This window comes from Sardina pilchardus, chromosome 2, assembly GCF_963854185.1.
Source record: "Sardina pilchardus chromosome 2, fSarPil1.1, whole genome shotgun sequence".
NCBI classification, from domain to species: domain Eukaryota; kingdom Metazoa; phylum Chordata; class Actinopteri; order Clupeiformes; family Clupeidae; genus Sardina; species Sardina pilchardus.
In genome coordinates, this window is record NC_084995.1 from 21,081,356 (window position 1) to 21,104,141 (window position 22,786).

A 22,786-nucleotide genomic window follows, 5' to 3' on the forward strand; every position below is an offset into this window, starting at 1 on the left:
GAGCTTAACGAGCGCAGCTGGCCTAGGCCATTGTGACATCACAGCCTCCATTCAAGTGTATGGGGGGGGGGGGGGGGGAAATAACAGCCTTATAGCGCAATGTTGATAATTAATCCTTTAATTAAAAATAATCCTGCATCCAGATCACTCCCAAAATGTAATGGTGTCTTCCTTGGGTCATTTCAGACTTTTCCTGAAAGTTTCATGGAAATCCATCCATAAGTTTGAGTTATCTTGCTAACAAACAGACAAACAAACAAACAAACAGACAAACGCCGGTCCCCGATGAAAACATAACCTCCTTGGCGGAGGTAATAATAAAAAAGGTCAAGTCTGCACTGAGTAAAATTCTTTACAATAACCAAGTCAATAGGCAACAGTTAACGTTTTATAAACAGTATTTTTTATTACCAATTCTCAACCACACACGCACATACACACACATCCACCCACACTGAGCTATACAGTATACTTTACTCCCATACCTGCCATGTTCCTGCCTTCCTGCAGACTACTCTCTTTACCATCTCGTCTGGCAGGTGCATCCACTGGCCACGTATTACCTGTCCAAACACCTGGATATCTCAAGGGGCAATGTGCACGAGGTCCAACTTTGTGGACGCCAAATCCTGTATTTTCTATCGATTGGTGGATAGATCTATAGCGCCCTGCGTAATGCCTGCAAATCACTGTGAGAAAATAAAAAAGAGCTTAAATTAAAAAAAGAAAACTTCTATTCCCTCAAACTGATCTCAACTCCAAATGAGAAGGTATTTTACAGTGGTCTAACCATAACCAATCAGGACTGGCTGATATGGTTCTCTTGTCTCTATGGCTTGGCGATGCAAGCATGTGTAGTAAGCTGCTGAATACCAACTTGACTAGTAAGACTACAAGGCAACAGGAGAGACAGCTGATAAAAAAAGCAAAATGAGGGAAGGGAAGAAGACAAGTTGCATACTTTTAAGTGGCAGACCATCAAAACGTATACAACAGAATCCAGGAAATACAACCCAACATCAGCATGGGTTTCTGTATCAAATGCATGACAATGCTACATATCAATCACCAGGGTGAAATTAACTACACCCCATTGGCTGAATATAGATCTGTGTCCAGACCCTTTGTTAGATTGAGGCAACATGCTCACCTTCTGTAAATGACAGACAGGTCCAGTCCGTTAAACAAAGGTCTGTACTTTAAACAGTTTTTATTTATTTTTTTGATTAGCTAAAAATCCTGTGCTGACTAAAATCTCATATCAGCCGTTGTAAAAAGAAAAAAAAAGAGGAAATATTGATCTTATCAATAGCTTTATATAAATTCATATAAAATAACATTTAAAAATTAAATAAAATAAAAAGATATTTCTCCTTGATTCACCAGGTAACTGCCCCAATAAACACTAGCAAGACATTGGCTGTTCCATTTCAAAGCTCAATGCAAATAGTGTGCCCTTGCTCTTCTGTTCATCCACTACTGATTGGTCAATACACAGAGGCATCATGGCAAGTAGCCAGTATCACAGTGGTCCTAAATGGCTATAGCATGCCAGTAAGTCCCCCTGTAACTGGTGGAAAACCAAGGGAGCAAAAAACAACAACAAACCTTCCCCAAACCAGTTCTTTTTGTACAGAGCAGACGAGGAGTCATTTTACACATATTAAAGGAATCTTCTTGTTTTTTTTTTTGTTTCTTGTAGAATGTTTAAGAAAGGCAACCCAGTCAAAGCAGTCACACCAACAAAAGGTCACACCTCATTGGAGGACAGATGAAGGAGACCCGCCTCTAACGATCTGTGATTGGCTACCAGTGTCGGCGCGTCAAACATTAGAGTCATTATTACACTCCAGCTGACAGTCTGAGCTGGCAAAACCCAGCCATTTTGGTTGTGGAAAGTCCTCCTTTGGAAAACAACATTGGAAAGGTAAGATCGAGTCCACAGCAGCAGGAGGGATTTGGGGAAGGGGTTGGGAGACTGGAGGGGGGTGATATAGAGGAGGCCATAACTTCTCTGAATGACTTATAAGTGTGGTTATCTTTGTCCACCAACTGTCATCCTTGTGTCTCACCCCTCCCCTGACGTTAGAGTTCCTCTGCAGTTCCAGCAGCTCCAGGGAGTCTGTTCTTGATGCTGGCTGAGGAACATAGTCACTCAAGTCACTCAGACTGAAATCTCATAAGTGGTTCCACCAACACCAGTCACTTTCTTTACCCCGCCCCCGGGCTTGTGGGCGGGACTCTGAGTGGCAGCTGTGCTGGGATAGGCCTGTCCAGGGCGGGTGGAGACACTGATTGGATGGGAGGGTGAGGAGGGGGTCGAAGAGGCAGGTGATTGGGAGAGGGATGATTTGGGCTGACCATTGGTTCGGCTGTAGGACTTCATTTGAATTTCGTCCCTAGGAAAGAACACAGAGATAAAGAGTAAGTGGGCTGGAGACCGTGAGAGACATCCAGATGAATGTAAAAAACAGCAACAGCAACCTGAAATAACACACTGGATGAAACACACCAAGGGCGACTTTCAAATACTGAGATAAAGCCTTTTATCAAATAGCTGACTCCCAGTCGACGAAACCAGCCCACCACGCCATGCTCTACATGAATACATTTAATTATTTACAAAAAGTAGCACAGAAAGCAACATTCACACTAAGGCAATGACGAAGCATATACAGGAAACCGGTGGATGTAAGACTGAATGAAATTTGTCCAGAGATCAAGACTCAATAATTTGTTCAGTAGCAAAGCTAAATACATCTGTGAAGGCAAACACATTCCGAGGCTAAGTCTGCATATATGAACAATTATTTCTGCGGTAACTTGCTACTGAACTTATTTGAACATGATGCTCTGCTTAAACAGATTTCTTTCCAGCACTGGTTTGTTAGTTGTGGTGATAAGTCTTATAGCAATTCCCCACTCAGCTTGTTGAGGGACCAGGACCATGCTACCTGCCCTCAAATTTGCTTCAATGGGGGTGAGCTCCCTAAATCCTCTTGACAAATCTCTTCCGCGCAAAAAGAAAAAATGAAAAAAACATAAAAGAAACAAAACAGAGGAGAAATAAGGAGGAACAAAACAACAAGATGCAGCTACATCCAGTACAGACAGCAGAGGGCAGAACTGAGGCAGTCAGGTGAAATGTGCAATCAGAAAACAAACAAAAACAAACTAACTAACTAGTTAACAAACAAACAGGTGGATCAAGCAGTGGTGAAGAGATGAAATCAAAACAACTCACAGGAGTCTGGGAGGAGGTAGGTAGTAGTAGCAGTAGTAGTAGTAGTGGGAAGAGAAGGAAGGCGGAAGGAGGAGGAAGAGGAGGCAGCGGGCTTTCGACGGAGAAGAGAGAAGCGTTCTGCAGATGGGGGAGAGGGGTAGGTGGGGTGGGTGCTGTGTGTGTGTGAGAGAGAGGTGGGTGGGGGTTGGGGAGCGGGGGGGATTGGGGTGGGGTGGGGTGGGGTGGGGTTGGAGCACTGGTTGCTGAGGTTACTCACTTCGGAGCCTGGATGCCCCCCATGCCGCCTCCGACCCCGACGCCGCCAGCCGAGGCAGAGGCCTTGCGCACCATGCGGTACTGCATCTCAGCGGCCGCCGCGCTGGAGTAGGACAGGGACTTGCCCAGCGGCGGGGGGTGAGGGGAGCGGGGCGGGTGGGTGCTGGGGGGGGCCTCGGTGGAGCGTGTGCGGTAGGGGTAGGCGGGGGGAGGGCCCGAATCAGATAGCAGCGGGGGGCGTGAGAAGCGGGGGGCGCGCTGCCCGTGGTGGTGGTGGTGGTGGTGATGGTGGTGGTGGTGGTGGTGAGGGCCAGCGGACGAGGAGGAGGCGGACGAGGCAGCGTTGGAGGAGGCGGAGGACGGCAGGGCCGTGGGCGGGGGGTGGTGGTGCGAGTGGTGGTGGTGAGCGTGGTGGTGGGGGTGCGGGTCCAGGGAGAGGGGCGCGTGAGGCGGGGGGCTGCTGGAGGAAGAGGAGGAGGCGGCGGCGCGCAGGTAGGCGGCGCGGTGCGGCGAGCCCAGCAGCCCCGACGGCTGGTGCAGCTCCACCTCCCGCTGCTGCGCGATCTGCGCCGACAGGTACGGCGAGCTGTAGCCCAGGGCCACGGGCGTGCGCGGGCGCCCCGGCGACAGCTCCGAGGTGGCGGCCGAGCTGGCCGGCGCCGTGCTGCTCGGGTCCAGGTCGGGGCTCTCGGAGGGCGTGAGGAGGCTGTCGTACGACAGGCTGCCGTTGAGCGGCACGGGCGGCGGCGGCGTCTGATTGGCCAGGCTCTTGTAGCTGGCGGAGGTGGTGGCCTCGGAGGCCACGCCGGCGCCCGCCTGGCCCGAGCGCACGCTGGACGAAGAGCGCGAGGGCCCGCCGCCGACGCCCGACAGCGCCGTGGCGTCGGAGAACGAGGGGTACGAGCGCCCGCCGAGGGAGTACCCGGGGATGCCCGGGCCCGCTGCCCCCCCACCAGAGCCCACTGACCTCTCAGAGGCTCCGCCCCGCTCCCCTACCCCACCGTCCAGGCTGGGCTCGGAGCGGTAGCCCGGCTGCTGGCTCGACTGCAACAGGGTAGAGGACTCCTTCAGACTGTCCCCACGACTCATCTGCAAGATGGAGAGGAAGAGACACACAGAGAGAGAGACAGACAGACAGACAGAGAGACAGAAAGACAGACAGACAGAGAGGGGAATAAACAGAACAGAGATAACATTAGCGTGACACACACCTTCCGGATGAAGAAGCTGTAACAACATTAAGAAGTGCAGAGACAGCACAGCGCCATGAAGCCTCAAACCCACACCAGGATGACCCACATCCCCCCCGACTGATAGCAAGGTGGCCAGAGGAAACAGCAGGGCAGTCTAGTCTAGTCTAGGCGTTCGCTACGGAGGGTTTCTGGAGCACAATCACAGGGGAAGGGTGTCGGGAGTCGTTCTAAACATGAAAGGCCATCATGATGATTACGGCGAGAAGGGGCAGGGATTATGCGAAACGCTCATGTGAACATTTTTTTTTTTAATTTCCCTGCCGGGAACCCTTCAGACACAACACCAGCGAGGATAATTACTGTGTAGCTGGCGGCCACGTGGCACACATGTTGGGCCAGACTAGATGGGCCCTGAGCCGCTCGCTTAATCCTCCTGTGGTGCAGCAGAAACGGCACACCCCCCCCGCCCCAGAGGCGCTCGGAGACAGTGCTGAGCGCTGGGAGGCGTAAGCGCTGCAGCGGCGCATTGGCGCTATGCTCCTGTAATCCAGTGGTAGGCGGCACAAACAACCTGCCCGTCTGTTCGCTTAGCGAGTGTCGGCCATAATACCTAGCTAGCGTGCCCACCCAATCCCGTCCCCTCCCTCTTGCAACTTTTCCCCCCAAGTGGACAGATGGCCTAGGGTCACCATGTGTTATCGCTCAAACAATAAGAGGTAATGGCATGGGAGTACCCATCCCCCACCACCACCCCACACACACCAGACTAAAGCCATTAAAGTTAATATGAGCAAAAGGAAAACGTAATCTCTTTAGGGTGACTGACAGATCTGCTGTGCTGGGAGGAGAGAGTAAAAGAGGGCATAGGTAGCGCACAGGGAGGCTGGCATCTGCGTGCCATTTGCTGCATCTGCACGAGTCTGTGTCTACTGAGGGGTGGTGAGGGCGGATTCACTACAGCAGGGCGGCGTATGGGTGGGTGGATGTGATGAAAGCTAAGAGGGAGGCACTATGAGCAGGCTGAGAAGCAGTGAGAGAGAGAGAGAGAGAGAGAGAGAGAGAGCAAGAGAGAGAGAGAGAATAACATGGTAGGACTGAGTCAAAATGTCATGGAATTCTACTGCTATTCAGATGGAAAACCCCCTACAAAACAGTTCCCCTTGAGAAGGTGGAGAAGTGATCGCACCAGAAATTGAATCAGGAGAATTGAAATTGACAAAACATTTCTAAAATCAATTTCTGATGGATTTGAAAACATGAACCAGAATGGCACCACTTCCTAGTACACATATCAGTTACTGTCTTTTCACAGACCAGATTTACTAAAAAGCTACATAAAAAGGTACTGAGGAGAAGACAGTAAGCAGTACACACACAGACACACTTTACAGACACACAAAGGTTAATAAGGAGACAACACAGAAAATGACAGAAACAAAAATGAGTCCAATGACAACTTACTGATACTGATCAACTGAAAGCCACTGAGTGATCAAATAAAACAATAAAAAAAGAGAATTAAAAAGAAATTAAATGAATGGTAGATGCACTGGAATGACATTAATCAAAAGATAAGAACTTAAATTCAAGAATTGCATGCACGTGCAGTCAAGACGGAAATGGCTCTGTCAACTATGGCAATGGAAATACAGAGATTATTTATTACACATATAAAAACATGTTACGCACAGACAAGAACACAGCTCACTCCTCCCTCCCTCCCTCCCTCGTCATAGAAACCTATCAGATTCAGTGCTCGCTGTGCGGCGGAGGGAGCATACCTGGTTGGCATAGGCGTGGGTGAGGGCGGTGTGGTTCTTTCCTGGGCTGCTGTAGGCAGGTCTGTACTTGTACATGGTGGGCGTAGGGGGAGCTTTATTCAGCAGGCTGCTCTCTGTGGACAGAGGAGAGAGGGCACAGTCAGTACGCTGCATGCTGCAGGGTGGGAGTGACGCCACCTCTTAAAGGCTCCACATGCCATGTGGGCAAGGTGGGAATGTGTAGCACCTGTGCTGTGTGTGTGTGTGTGTGTGTGTGTGTGTGTGTGTGTGTGTGTGTGTGTACCTTCACTGTGGCTGCCGGGCCCTCTGGAGAGACCAGGGTAGCGTAGCTCTGGTTTGGGGGGAGGTGGCGGCTCAGCATCAGCTGACTGACTCTCCATCATCTCCAAGCTACTCTTAGACTGAGGAGAGAGAGAGACACACACAGAGAGAGAGAGAGAGAGTGAGACAGAGAGAGTGAGGGAGAGAGACAGACAAAGAGAAAGAGACAGAGAGAAAGAGAAGGAAATTATGGTTTGGCATAGACCTGATCCAGGTCCTCTAATTGACTTTACTCATGCTCGTGCTATACAGTATGTGCGGAACTTGAGGCTCCTTACCCGGTGCATGTCGCCTAAGATGCCGTTATCGAGCACCTTGGCAGTGAGCTGCGAGTCGGAGAGCTGCGGCCGCAGGAAGGGTGGCTGTACTGCTACTGCCAGAGACTTCCTCTTTCTGCCCAGGTACCTGAGGAGAGGGGAGGGCAGCCATAAACACACAGATCCAATAGGGATGTGAACCATGTGTTGTGTTTGTGTGTGTGTGTGTCTGTGTGTGTGTGTGAGAGAGAGAGAGAGAGAGAGAGAGAGAGAGAGAGAGAGAGAAAACAAACCTTGGGGCCTGGGAGCTGCAGAGCACATGTGAAACGTTCCTCCAGCAGCCGTTAGTGAAAGGGTTTACACCCCCTCTAAACTTCCCTGTTACCTACAGGGACAGACACAGAGGAAGAGAGGGAGAGAAAAAGAGGGAGGGAGAAAGAGACAGAGAGAGAGACAGAGAGACAGAGAGACAGAGTGAGTAAGCTGGATTGCTTTGGGAGATCTGATGCGAGCACAGTAGTGCATAGTACTCATAGTGCTCATTAATAATACACTAATAACAGAACACTTTACACATTTCCATTGTGATCTAAAAATAGAAAATGAAACACTCGGATAAAAAAAAAGACAGCAGCAGAAGATATGAAAGTAAAATAATGTCACAATCTAAATAATCAAATAGCAAGACGAAAAACAAACAATAAAACTACCATCTTGTGCGAGATCTTTGCATTTTGGGATAAGCGGTTAAGTATCCCAGCGGATAAAAAGCATCTTTACCACTGAACATGTTACTACTGATGATGGGTTAGGGAGAGAAACCCATCAAAACAGCACCGGAGAAGATGATGACCTCGTCTTTTATTAGATTACAATCCCTGCCTGTTTGTCCTAGAGCACGCCGCTTGGTGTGGGGCCTCATATTTTTCCCGGATTATAAATCTGTTCTAGGAAGATTAATATTTCACCCCACAACACACACACACACACACACACACACACACAAACAAGATTACACACTCTAATACAACACCGCAAACAGTGACGGCGCAGACGTGCCCAGGGCAGAGAGCCAGGCCAGTCGTCAGACGCAGGCGTCCAGCCAGGCAGGACATGTAGGAGTGGTGACACAGAGAGCGTGTCGGAGGACCCTGTGGAACACACGGCTCGCAATGCCCTCCTAATACACGGCGGAGCAAGTGAATACAGGAGAACACAGTCACAGAGGCCCATCCCTGGCCGCCTAGAACCACATGCAAAATGTGTCCGAAGCCAAAGTGATGTCACCGCTGCCCTCAATGTTTGCACAGCTTTGTCTGCCGTACATGCTAAGGGCTTCACATCCCCTACTCTGTGATATTAGCGTTAGGATTCCCCAGCAACCCTAGCCTTAGGATAAAGACACACTAAGCTGACTTGACTTCCTCTTAACAGAAAACAAAACAAAACAAAACAAAACAGTAACAACGAAAAGAAAAGAAAAGAAAAGAAAAGGAAAGAACACGCTTTTCTTTAGGAACAAGTGAATCCCGTGCATGTACCTGCTCATTAGTGGTCCTTCCCCGTGCTACCAGTACAATGTGGAAGCCAGTGAGGCCAGCCACCGGGATGAAGAACAGCCCTGCCACACACATGACCGCCATACTGGAGCAGGGAGAGTCAAGGGCACAGAACGGGATGCGTGCAGCGCGCACATACACACATGCTGTTAGTATGACAGTATAACCCTCCAAAGAACTCCTGCACACTCTCCCTCTCTTTCTTTCTTTCACACCACACACACACACACACACACACACACACACACACACACACACACACACACACACACACACACACACACACACACACACACACACACACACACACACACACACACACACACACACACACACACACACACACACACACACACACACACACACACACACACACACACACACACACACACACAGATTCACTCCCTCCTTCCCTCCCTCCCACAGCGTGAGGCAGAGCCCCAGGAAGGATACGTGACGGCGGAGTGTGCTTGGTCGAGCTCCTGCGTGTGGTAAAGGATGAAGAGCAGGCCGAAGCCAAACACGCCCATGATGTGTGTGGTGAGCGACAGCAGGAACAGGAAGAAGTAGCGGTAGTTCCTGCGCCCGATGCAGTTGTTCACCCATGGGCAGTGGTGGTCAAAGTCCTGTAAACAACACACACACACACAAAAAATATGGCAATTACTTCCCTCATCTTCCATCATATCCTCACAATGGGGTCATGAAAATGGCCGACCAAGAGCACAGAGGCAGCTGGACTTTGCCAAAGGAATGTGCCATATTAGTAACTTCCTGTTTTAGCCACAAACAACCTTGCATTGTAAACATGTCAGAAACGAACCCTCCCTGCTATCATCAACACTAACATATTTAACACATTATTTATCCCAGAGATTAGTAGAAGTGATAAGAATGTCAGATGGGAGACTTATCACTTATTTCAAGTGATCAATTCAGCCCGTCAGATGGCACCCTGTGGTCTGCCTGATTGATTGTAGAGGAGAGGAATGGAAAGACTGAGTGAGAGAGAGCAAAAAGCAGCGGGAGTAGAAAGAGACGGTGTATCTTTTCTGGGATGGTCGTGGCCCACTGCTTAGGGAGTCAGACTTGTGGCCGAAGGATGGGTAGTTCGATCCCTGACTGGACAAATGTGGGTGGAGGAGCGGTTGAACACAGCTCTGCCATGTCCACATCCCTAGAGTAAGACACCAAACCCCCAACAGCCTACCCACTATGGGTTTGTGTGTGTGTTCACTATGCACTGTGTGCTGTGTGTTCGCTCTCCACTATGGGTTTATGTGTGTGTGTTCACTACTCACTGTGTGCTGTGTGTCTTCACTTTTAAAACAGTTAATCATAAAATAATTTTACTCAGGTTTATTGTGAAATATTGCTAGATAGATAGATAGATAGATAGATAGATAGATAGATAGATAGATCTTTCATTCTATCCATCTCTATTCTATGTTGTGCACATCTGCTCATCTGTGATAGAGTGGCATATGGGTGTGTATTTTAAATCTATTGCAGTAAATCCAAGTCTGGGTGGCTGTGAGTGTGATAATCTGTTGACCACAGGTTCAAAGCATCATGTTTGTGTGTGTGTGCGTGTGTGTGTGTGTTTACCTCCACACAGTTGTCACAGACGGAGCAATGAGAGCAGCGTGGGGGCCTGTAGAAACGGCAGGTGGAGCACCACTTCATGCGCACCTGAATCCCCCGAATCTCAACTGTTTTGTAGAGCGGAGCCCGGAAATCATCCTCCTTGTCCTCATCCTCATCCGCTACACGCACACACATGAAAAGCAGACTCATCACTTATTCCACCCGCTGACCATGTGAACACTAAGACAAAACATCACTCCACTCTAAAGACAAAAGACAAAATACATCTCAAGCAGTCCAGAAAGAATCTCACAATGTACACAGAAAAACAAATAAACAGATAAACAGGCCGTGGCGACTGGTTACCTCTGGGGAAGATGCCAGGATCCATGAAGGTGGCCATGCAGAAGTTGGCCAGCACAAAGAGGAAGGTGACTCCATTATAAATGGGCACAGCAACAGAGAACTGTTCCGACAGCCATGGGCACCTGACCGGGAGACAGAGAGAGGGAGGGAGCAGTTGAGATTGGCGAGCATTGCGCTTTCCACACAATACAGAGAGATCAGCCTGCTGGGTCTCAGCTCATGATGATATTAACTGCTGAACCAGAGTCTGACTGACAGAGAGGTCTCTAATGCAGCCCCGTCACGGCCCGGTAACCAGTTTATGGGAATGGGGCGGTCATATGGAAGCCAGTCCGTGACGCACATTTTTAGGCTCGGGTTCTGGGCAGAGGGCAAAGCCTGGGTGGCACAGACTAGCTGGCTAACACCAACCAGCACCAGACCTCCTCACACTCAACACAACGGGAGAGGGGAGACACCATGGTGAAAATACAGAGGCCGCGTTATATTCCTGAAAAGAGACCTGGTCTCAGGATGTTAAAGTGCTCTTGGGACAGCACAGTTGAAGGACCCCAGTCCCATGAAATATTAAGTATCATGAGAAAAAAACTATGCATCTTAACAGACTGGTCAAAATACTGGTCATTCTAAAACATAATGCAAGGAGAGTCCAGGCACAACAGAACAGCTGACAATACAGAGAAAGCAAAAGAGGGAGGGCAGAGAATGAGAATTTGTTTTGCATCGGTGACAGATGTTGGCCTATTTTCCTCCTTTTTTCAGCACTTAATCTGGAGGATAAATGAGAAGTGACAGATCAACAGGAACAAATAGAGAGAGAGAGAGAGAGAGAGAGAGAGAGAAACAGAGATGGGAAAGTGTCAAATTGTGCCTGCATCAGCACTAGGGACTGGCTAGATACAGTTACTGCTGTGTGTGTGAGTGTGAGTGAGTGAGTGTGAGAGAGAGAGAGGGCGCGAATGTATGTGTATGTGTATGTGTATGTGTGTGTGTGTGTGTGTGTGTGTGTGTGTGTGTGTGTGTGTGTGTGTGTTGCACTGGGAAATGTGTACATGTATTTGCATTATCCAATATTAAATGACCAGCAATAAACATGTTATCCTATGCATTGACACAAACTTAAACAACAGCCAGCTAGTCACACTGTTGGTGTCTAGTCTAGCTGCTGCTGCACGCTTGTCTGTGAGAGGACAGCTGCTAATGTTACTCACGTAAAGCAGAAGAAGAGCGTGGTCGATCCCACCAGGAAGGCAGTCGCCGCGGAGACGGGCACATAACGGCTCGGCCGGAAGGGTCGGCGTGGAACCGAGGCGTGTGGCGGGGGAGAGGGGCCGGCCACACCCCCTCCACTCTTGCTGCCACCCGCCATCACCTACACCTGGCTGATCAGCAACACAGCCGCGTACACACACACACACACACACACAAGCACACACACACACGCTCACTCACTCACACACAGAGGGTATGCGAGAGGACTGAGGAGAGCGATGAGAGGGAGAACACAAGGCGTAGGGAAGAGAGAACCCAAAACGGTTAGAGAAGGAGCACAAGCAGTCTCCCTCTACATCGGCTCGGGGGCTTTAGCATGGTCAAGAGACCAAGAGGCCGACTGGGCAGGAAGAAGCAGGAAACGGAGAAGAATATAGACGGGAGGGCAGCCTTCTCCTCTTTAAATATCAAAGTAGTGGTCTGGGCACTTTCTTGAGAAATAAAAATGCCCCAAACATGTATGAGTTGTATGGGGCAGCACTTCTCCTTGGATGAGCTACGTATTGGATTTGTCTTTTGAAGTGTAGCTGTGAAGCTTTACAGGGAGTTGGTTAGAGGATAAGTGGCAGATAGTGGAGCTGCTTTAATGGCTGATATACTTGACACAAACTGATTTTTTTTTGGTGACAAATGCACTAAATAAAGCAAGATAAAAGCAAAAAAGGCTTAGTGATGAAAGAATAGTGCAACGGCAATTCATCAAAATAAATTTGCAATATGGCTTAAATTAGAATATTTTGGTTTTAAAAATAAAACAATGAAAATAACTGATACACTCAGGCAAAACGTCAGTAAGAAAAATCACATAGGCCTAAATTCTGGATGGAGTCACTCTTCCTTTCAAGGAAGTAGGACTCCCAAGTTCTAGTTAATCTATGCCAATCAGCAAGAAAGATGGAACAACTTAATTGTCAGCGTCACGCCTAGAGTGACAAACATTGACTAAGTTGGTTTGGTTCTGCTGTGTGACAGCGTTACAGTACCAAGATGAGCAGAGGTAGAGGGTGACCCAAACTGGTGGAGCTGATCAAACAAAAGCTAACGCTAGGCTTCTGCGGGACTATCAGCAGCACGTGGCCTGTGTAGTTGTGGGGCTTTGACCGACAGGAACCAATATTTGGTACACAAAAGACATGAAATGGGGATGGATATGAGGAAGAGGGAGAGCAAAGATAGAAAAGAAGGAGAGATAGAAAGAAAGAGATACAGACAGAATGAATGACTTTGGATGTTCCGGGATGGGCTTTTCACTCTAGTCCTTCTAAGTCAAGAAGTAATAAAAAAAAATAAAAAAAAATAAAACAAGGCTCAGTCACTCAAAAAATGAGAGTAGTTTTGGTGCGAACAACTGGTCCAGCAGTTGAGGTGGTTATCCATCTGTACACATGAAAGTCAGATTTTAAAAGCTCAACTCCAGTCTCTCAGTCTCCCAGTAAGGTAAGTGGCCCGGAAACCTTTAGCTCGCTTCTGAATCGATCCCAAGTTCTGCTTGTCCGAAGATAACTCATTCCCCAATCCAACAGGCAGGGCAGTGACTACTAAACAAACCCCACAGCCGCTGCTCTCGCAGGTGGTGGGCAAGGGAGATGGCCCCAGAGTTCTGCAGAGAACCACAGGTGCCCTGACAGATTCTCAGTGCCCATTCAGCCTTCACAGGGGGCAGACACCCGCTAAGCCCACAGGTTAGGATAGCTTGTGCTGCAGGTAGAGGAGAGGAAGGCAAAGGAAGGAGCTTCAGCCACTACCCTCTGTCACAAACACACTCCTCAGTTCTCACACAGAGCTCTCTCAATGCACACACAGACACACACTGTCCCTACACGAGGGGTGAGCTGAGGAGTTTTTTTTCCCCACAATGGAGACAGATGGCAGATTGATTTTGGTTAAATACAAACAAACAAACAAACAAACAAAACAAAAGAGAAGGCGGAGCACAGCCAGTCCTCTGGGGTGTGGGTGAGGATTTCCTCTTGGTGTGTAGCTCCAAGTGTTTAGGTCGAGCCCAGCTGTTGTCTCTTAGAAGGTGGGGGGGGGGGCACGTCGCGGGGGGAGGGTTATGTAATCAGCTGGATAAGACCTGCTTCTGAGAGAACACCCCGAGCCATTCCAACACCTCCTTCCCGTGGGTTAAAATAGAGGGAATGTGGGGAGCACTTGGGATTCCTGGTGCTTTAGGGACCTGGCGAGCGTCCGTGTGTTAGTAAGAGTGTGTGAGAGAGATGGAGCTAATCCCTTAAATGGGAGATAAGTCCAACAGGTCCAACAGTTGGGAGTTGTGAGGACACTGCAGCCTGCCTGAGAAGACACACGCTCTTCCGTGACTGAGGGGTCGCGTTGCTGACAGGCACTCCTGTAGAGAGCGAGAAAAGCAATTAGTGCTCGAACAAGCTAACAACGAACAGGACAGTCATCTAAAATACAAAACATAAATCGAAGTATAATAAAACATGGAATAAGGCTACTTCTAAACTTGACAAACATGTTTTCCCATTGGAGCACACATACTTTACATTACTGTAAACCACTATTGATAAAAGCCTCTGCTATATAAATAAAAGGCACAGGAAATGCTAAATTACAACGGACTGTGTATTAAAACTAAGAATACATTAGTGATTTTCAAAGATTGTTCTTAACCTTTTGTTTATTTATCCATTTGTTTAATTAAGAACCCTGACGCCTATACATGCTCAAGAAAGACACACCTGTTTGAAATCAGTCCTGTCTGAAGTAATACTCTTGATTAGCCAAGTTTTGTGAGGTCAGCGAATCAAGATCAGTTCAGTCGCAAAGGGTAAGGGGGTGGGGTGGGCATGCTTGGCAGAGGAGCCCCAGGAACTGGAGCAAATACCAACGCCACAGCTTTCTTTAAATGTTGGTGTAGGCCTACATTTTTTAAGTGTGAAAACATATATCCACAAAGTATGAAAGTAATCCGGACATTTATGGCTGCCTAAGAAAATAAATATGATATTTACGTTGTCAGTATGGCCTCATGCCAAAGCCTTTCACAAAAATGAAGAGTAGGATTATGAGCAATCTGTTGCACTGCGTAAGACTGATGATATAGTGAAATGGAAGGATTAATGCAAAATTAATTATGTCTAAACTCTAGTTAACCCCATGTTGGTGTTAGACTAGAAGTTATAGCTATAATCACACCACATAGCCCTACAGACAGATAGAACTTAGGGGAAACAAAATTAAAGCACAACTATTCACAGAGCAGAACTCTTTCCCCCCTGGAAGCCTACTAGGAGCAACCCATATGTTACTAGGGCTACCCATGGAACATATTTGCATAAAAGAAATAAACCTCCATATAAATGACTTTTACCATCATAAATGTACTGAAATATAGACATTTTGTATATGTCTGTAAAGATGAGACTCTGAACGATCAATTTATTAGGGTACATTTATTAAATATGTAATCAATTTAATGTAATTTAACTAATTTTAAGGTATATACACTAGTCGTCAAATCACGTCATTATGGAAATACCGGAGGTGTCAAATGACGTCATTATGGATACAGGGGGTGTCGTCAAAAGTCGTCTTTATGAGGGAAAGATTAGTCAGTTAGTCATGCGGTAAAGAGACAGCAATACAGTACCAATATCAATATACTGTAGAGAGATTCAGTGAAGTCAGTGCATGTGGATGCTACTTAAACTCTAGTCAAATCAAAACGCCTTCAACACATAGGCAAAACACTGTGGCACAAGCTTTCTAATTTCATAACGGTCTATGAAAATTAGAATGTCATTGTCAATGAAATTAAATGTATTATTGTTTCCGGACATAATAGTTCTAAGAACACTTGTTGGGTGATGAGTCATCTAAAACATGCAAAGAATATTCCATATGCTCCAAAGAGTTGCAAGTGACTGCAGCGTCGATGCCACAATTAAGTTCAAGTGCCTGCAGGGACAAAGGTTCTAATCAGACCTGAGGGGTATTTCACAAAGTCAGAATTAAGAAATCCAAGATAAGTGGTAAAGCGAGGCTTGACCTGGCGCTGTCTGGTCAACACCTTTCATTAACACCAATCCAGGATGAGTAAGAGTGACTAGACAAGCCGGGTGTAAGTAATTTGTCTTTCCTCCAAATAACCAACGGTTGGAATTAAAAAGATGACTAAAATAGTGACATTCACACAAAGCAAACAATCAATTTTGATATAGACAGCGAAGTTACGTTTTTTTCTTTTTTGAATGGGAACAGGATTAAAATGTAGATGTTCTGAACCAACAGAATGCAAATTTACATATGCACCCAGGTGTGAGTTCCTTAGACACGTGACGTGATTAAGAAAAATGGTTGCCACTGTAAAGACAGGTACACATAGTATAACTGTAGGAGTATGTATTGTCTTTATAACCAAATTAATTGAAAACACCTTTGAAAAAGTGCCCTCCATTTCCAATCTACTACTACAGTAGGCTTTTCATCAAGCTTCTTTAACAAAAGCAGTAAACAACGAGTAAGATATGTTGAGGCTATCACAATTAACACAACGATAACCCTTCTGTAAATGCAGACAATCTGTGGTGTTTTGCAAGAGGCCGAGAACCTCTTCAACCGCAGGCGGTTCATCATAAGATGTTTGCTGAAAGATGTATGGGCCCGAAATTGCATACTATCGTTAAATGCACTTTAAAGGGTTTGCCTTTGCTATTATATAGAATTATAAAGAACAGCTGTTGAAGTGAATTCTGTTTTGGACATGCCAGGGATGCTCCAATCAGTGTTTTTGGAGTCGATCACTGTCGATACTGATTACCGATCACAGGATAGGCATCGAAAGAAAGTTCATAAACAACTTTCATTGCAATACATATGGTGGTCTCTGTATCATGATGCATATCATACTGCAAGAATGCAGGCAATACCAAGACCTAGCAAACGCACTCATAACCAGCTGAGGAAAACCTGGGTTGACCTCACAAATTGATAATCTGTTATGACAAACCTTATGTACAGCATGATCACCACAGGTGTTTTGCAGGGCTAAAGATTTACTGTTTTTTTTTACAAGCAGCATAGATGCTTACTGAGCATTTTAGGAGCACAAGTTGACAATTTAGGCACCTAAACACCTACAATTGATCTGCAGCAAAACTATTCACAATATCCCCCATTTCAACTGCCTACTTATGTATTACAATCATACTTCAGTTAAATCCAGTCAAGCTACTAATATTAGATTGGAGGTGAGGTATTCCGTGGGTCATCAATATCCCGCAATATCCCAGGACATCCCCACTTGGAATGTTTACTGTGAGTAATCATACTGCATTTCCCATTGAATTGTAAATGTCAATGTTGCTTTTTTTCACAAACGATTTCATAACGTTATTGAGAAAGAAAATGGAGCAAATGGAGTATGTGAACATTCACATTAACGTCTAACGCTCTGGATGACATCTCGAAGACACTGACGATACAGTCTGTGGTGTTGATGTTTTTGCATAGGCTATGTTAGCTACATCAATTCCTTCGGTTCCTGTCGGAAAACATTTTCACTACAATAGCTTCTGAATCTGACGTCATCTTATTTTTCCTCCTCAACCATAACAATTTGTTGCTGTAGGCTGTGGATGATGTGACCCTCCCCCTCTCACACATATTGGCCTACACAGGCAGACTCCCTCTCCTCGGATACACTTTGCGTGAGCAGTTGCTGAAAATACTTGTACTGTCACAAAAAATTCTCACAAAATGTGACCATTTGCTTGCAGTCCGGAGGCCTGTTTGGTCCAAGTAGCTAACGACAAGACATCCTGGGTATGCTGAATTTCATTGTATGAAACAAGGTAACCTAAATATTTGTCAAGTTTTCAACTCAAGTTCACAAACGTTCCCTAAACGTTTTCCCCCAGAAAGGCATCAGCTAGCTATATCTTTTGCTTCTCAACATAAACTAATCTCACAACACTATGACTTTAGAGCATTGTGACCGATACAATCTTGCAGTCAAGATTCTTACAAGCCATTACGTAGGCCCTGAATGCACTTATGACTGCAATGTTGTTGAACCGACCCAACACAGATCTTCTAGGAGTGACACAACAACAAGCCTGGTGGGCCTGTTTGAAGACCCGGAGGTCACACCCCAAGAGGCTGGCAAAGATCAGACTGTAGAGGGATTCAAATTCATAGGATATTTTAAGACTGCTGAAGAGTGAGCACAGCCTCACTTCCTGGACTTTCAATATGTGGGACAACACTTTGATCTACGTCCTATCAAGAATATTTCAGATACAAATGTTCAATATATTAACAATTCAATATTAGAACAATAAAACGATCACAAAATGCATGCCATTCTTAAACATAAGGATCATTTGAAAATATTTCCAACCCTTCTCTGTAAATACAGAGAATGTCAGCATCAATAGGCCTAGCTGCTATAGTTTCAGTACTACTACATACCTGTAATAACTTAAATGTATTACAATTATCATCCATTAAAATTCAAGATTAGGTCACCTCCTTATCCTTACACCACCATATTTCTGGGGTCAGTGAATCCCTTGTTCACAATGCCATGCTTTAGGTCACACTGTCCCACCTATAACATCTGTACATTACATGTCTTAGTCACAAGAATCTGACATTCCATTGTAATAATACATCCATTGCTACAATTTGGCACAATGACTAAATGGGTAACACAATTGTGGTACATTGCAGGTTTACTATTTTACATATTGGACAGTGCCTGGGAAAATTGCTGATACACTATCAGCACTTCTAAATCATAGAGAGATAACTTTTTTTAGAAATCCGTAACATCGCCCAAACCAATGTTTTCACCCCAACTTGAATCGTGAAAAAAACATAGCATGAAGTTGTATTGGAATATGTAAAGATTGGTTTATCATTCAGAAGTAGGATGGTGTGGCATTGGCAAGTGAAAGGCAAATTCCTTATAAAATAATAGCACATCTCCTGCCACCCCTTGCTCTGTATGCTATCCAGCTTTCCGTATTCTACATATGTACAGAGACATGTGACAGAGAACCCTTGATGTGTCATACATTATAGTAAAACGTGAATAAATCATGTTTTCATCACACAAATTACACTGTAATGCTCACACTTGACTTGGCCAGTTAACTACACCACTGAGCCTGAATGAGTGAATGAGTGTGATGAGTGAATGTAGCTCAAATAATAAAATTCAGCTCTGAAGCCATTACAGGGCAATCCAATCTCATCATGCTCTATATATCTATACAATATAATACCGTGCAGACGTTACAACAACGTTTTCATGACGTTATGTTGCTGTCACACAGCTACAAAGCCAAAGCACCTCTTCCAAATTTCGTCTCCAAAAAGTTTGATGAAGTCTGGAAACGTTAGCTATGTGCTAACTGTTACAAACAAAACCATTACGGCTATAGCATACGCTTGGCTACTCCTCTCTACCGTTACCACGTAGACTACGAAGAGAGCACACTGATGACCACGTTAGCTCCAACTTCACCCAAAGCATACATTCTATGACCGTTTCTGTTCGTAAAGAATCCGATTATCTTTCGACATTTCGTTGAAAATATCTTGTGTTTGTCTCCAACAAATGTTATACAGATAAGTGCAACTACTCCACAAACGAAACGTTTCAAACAATACTGTATGGTCACGTTAAGCGATTCTATGTACATACATGCTATATCGTAATCGTATAAATTATCCAATAGGATTATAGCTCCCAGTGAATGAGCATACATCATCTGCTTGGTATGAACTAGACGGTCTATTAATTTAGGGTGTGTTTTCGTTGCGGCTACACATTTCATTAGGCCACAAGACGAATCCTCGGATTTCCTTGATCCGTCTCCCTCACAGGGTTGCGTTCCCACCTCGACAATCCTTGTGGAGAAGACCGATGTGTCACTTGGCCCAGGGTGGGGAAGGCAACTCCAGTTAGAGATCACTCTAGCGTTACCGAATTGATGCATCGCATCAGTATTTGGATTGCACACGTTAACGGTTACTGCAAACCAGGCTGTATTAACATGATCGTTAACCACAATCATGCATGGCAACTAACGTTATCAGTACAAACGTTAACCACACAGTTGACAGGTTGTGCTGTGTGCAATTTATACTGTAATGTTAACAAAAATCCAATACGTTTACGGGTAATTTCAGTTACCGGTGCTGACCGGTTATCCTTTCATATGCTCTTGCTAGCTTGATAGTTAGACTAGAACATTATTAGCTATCAGTCATTAACGACACCTTAACCACAGGACAGTCAATCACCAGAAATGTTAACGTTATGATAAGTCAAGATAGTGGAAAATGTTAGAATTTCACGACAGTGTGGCGTTCTCTGCACGGAGATAACTGGCTAACGTTAACGTCGTTTCAACCATTTCATAACGCCTATCTGTCCAAGACCAAACAAGTCGACCACAGGTCCCTAATTTACCAGCTAGATTTACAGATACAATTAGTTAGCTTTACATCATTAGTTAACCATCCTGCTTTAGTAAGGCCAAACGGCGAGGTAACAGTGCACGTCGATTTCTAACGTAACGTGCACAGTGTGTTAACATTAGCCACCTATCATGCACTGTGCCCAGTGAAAATAATGTACGCTAACGATAGTTTGCTAACGAGGTAACGTTAACGTTATAACATTGGTCAAGTAATAGTCATTTCGGTTGCACTGACAGGGAACGTTGACATTAAAGTGCACAGTAGCCAGTTAAATGAGTGGATTAATGCTACGTAAGTTAGTTAACATGAACGTTGTCACTAACTTAGCACAACAATGTCAGATACTGTCAACGTTACAGTAACTGTACATTAACGTTTATGTTCTCACCAATTCTTCTCACGTTATGTCGTCCAAAAGAAACAGGAATAGCTCTTCGGATCGCCTGTGATGGTATGATGTAGATTTTTTATCAGTCCGTACCAACCTTTTGTATTGAATCTTGTCAGACCAAAACACAGCCTATCTAGTCATCAAGCTAACATTAACTTAGGTGTGTTAATGTTTGCTAACCAGTGCATCTGGGTGGTTAGCAAGCTAACTTACTGAAAAGCTAGCTAGCTGTGATATCTAACTAGCAAGCTAGGGTAGCCACCTAGCTTTAGCTTTTCCCATCAAAATGTAATGACATTTACTTTGTGAAAGGAACACAGCATGGACTACTGATTCATTCGGTAGCTCTATGTGTATCCATACACCGGTGCGAATATAATAAGCTGTTTCTCACCCTATTAGAATGATTTTCGGTTGACTTAACCCAGGTTGTTAAGACTGACTAGCTTCCAACGCCTTTCGTCTTTTAACCAGTTACATTTTTCGAATCGCTTCGGTCCACGAGCCTGCCCGAACGATCTTTGTGTCCCGCCTATTGTGCTACTATTGGCTGAATTGGAGGTCAATCGAGGACGGACGACCAATAGAATATCGTTTACGATTTTTCCAACCAACCCAGAAGAAAATGTACGCGCTGTAGAGTCTATGGGCAGTGCCCATGGTAGTGCCCACTGACTGTATGGTAGTGCCAGCCGAGAGACAGAGCCTAAAATTAAGGGTGCACACAAAGTAGGCTAGTGTCAGGTGGAAGAACCATCTTTTCCATTGCTAGGCTATGGGGAAGCAGTATTTGGCATATTGATGTCAGAATAATGTTCATCATGTTTGTCTTTTAATTTCCCATGCCTGGCAGATAACCTGACATACTGACATACAAGTGTGTGTGTGTGTGTGAGAGTGTGTGTGTGTGTGTGTGTGTGTGTGTGTGTGTGTGTGTGTGTGTGTGTGTGTGTGTGTGTGTGTGTGTGTGTGTGTGTGTGTGTGTGCGTGTGTGTGTGTGTGTGCGCACACCCAAGCTACCACAGAGGATTACTGACAGCAGGCTTTTGCAGATAAGCCCACCAAAAAGGGCCTCTACTCCTTTATATCCCTACAAAGCTGATCGACATCTGTCACCACCACCAAGCAGACATAATGATATAAATCTCAAACTATAAAATCACAAACACAAAGAACTTCCCAGTTCAGCACTGCACTGACTGCACAGACAGATGCAACAAGAGTCACTAGACATGGCGTCTGGCCAATGCCCTGGTAATTGGGTCTGGACCTCACATGGACTCGAATGTTCAAACGTGCATGGACCGGGTGGGTCTTGTTCATACCTTAGTAAATAGTCTGGGTATGTTTAGGTGAGGAGGTTAGGCTACTGTCGAGTATCGGGTATGGGGCACAATATCAATAATGATGATTAATAATGCTAATAAGGGAAGTCCAAATCGTTGATATAATAAGGTCTGAAAACATGTTTTTTTTATTTTCCCTTAAAAGTGCAACGTGTCTAGCGTTCGCCCAAAGATGCTGAGGTGGAGATATAGTTTCCACCCTTTCAAAAAGCCCCTCAGACGAAACACTTAGGTCTAAAGACAAAATAGTAGCCAGACCTGAGCTTATAGCTCAATTATGCAATTTCCTCCATCTTACAACCCCAGAAAATACGAGGCAACACAATTGTTCTTCAAAACAAGCTAATAGAAGTTAGCACATGCTGCAATTTGATAGGTTCATATTTTTGCCCGACAAGACATTGTGCAGCTGACTTGTAGCTGTCTTTATAATTGAGTAGTCTGATTATTTAAAAAGTGTGGTTCTCTGTGATGATAGGCCACTGCATTAACACAACTGCCAATGTACCTAACTGACTGCCCTACGAGTTGGGCCATTTTCATTACTCATGCCAGCCCCTCTATTCTTGTGTGGAGAATAGAAGTGCTGGCCCTTGCCCTGAGACTGGCTCTGAAGCTAACGCCTGACTTTTTACAGTCAGCATTAGATTGTCCAGGTAAACAACGCAGCCACTGTGAGGCAAGTCCACCAGCACTCTCTCCATTAGCTGTTTGAGGGAGGTGGGAAGAAAGCGAAACTGCCATAGTCCATGGC

The 22,786-nt window shown here is 45.6% G+C and overlaps 1 protein-coding gene across 2 annotated transcripts; it reads right to left on the bottom strand.

The window, feature by feature from the left end:
* Positions 1 to 380: 380 nt before the first annotated feature.
* zdhhc5a (zinc finger DHHC-type palmitoyltransferase 5a) lies at positions 381 to 21,166 on the bottom strand. Of its 2 annotated transcripts, XM_062521462.1 has the most exons (13): positions 21,081 to 21,140; positions 20,684 to 20,738; positions 11,775 to 14,185; positions 10,564 to 10,685; positions 10,219 to 10,376; positions 9,064 to 9,236; positions 8,593 to 8,695; positions 7,345 to 7,436; positions 7,073 to 7,199; positions 6,757 to 6,874; positions 6,474 to 6,586; positions 3,501 to 4,588; positions 381 to 2,399 (listed from the first exon to the last, which is right to left on the bottom strand). In XM_062521462.1, the coding sequence occupies exons 3-13, from the start codon at positions 11,930 to 11,932 to the stop codon at positions 2,165 to 2,167; spliced, it is 2,487 nt and encodes an 828-aa protein (XP_062377446.1). In that variant the 5' UTR covers positions 11,933 to 14,185; positions 20,684 to 20,738; positions 21,081 to 21,140; the 3' UTR covers positions 381 to 2,164. The 2 variants fall into 2 exon arrangements, with proteins under 2 accessions (XP_062377446.1, XP_062377438.1); XM_062521454.1 differs by lacking the exon at positions 20,684 to 20,738 and having other exon boundaries at positions 21,081 to 21,166.
* Between the last annotated feature and the right edge of the window lie 1,620 nt (positions 21,167 to 22,786).

Coding starts and splice junctions, on each gene's coding strand:
- zdhhc5a (XM_062521454.1), bottom strand. CDS start 11,932: ATGGCGGGTGGCAGCAAGAGTGGAGGGGGTGTGGCCGGCCCCTCTCCC. Junction 10,377..10,563: donor TCCTGGCATCTTCCCCAGAG/GTAACCAGTCGC, acceptor GTGTGCGTGTAG/CGGATGAGGATGAGGACAAG. Junction 9,237..10,218: donor TCTGTGACAACTGTGTGGAG/GTAAACACACAC, acceptor TGTTGTTTACAG/GACTTTGACCACCACTGCCC.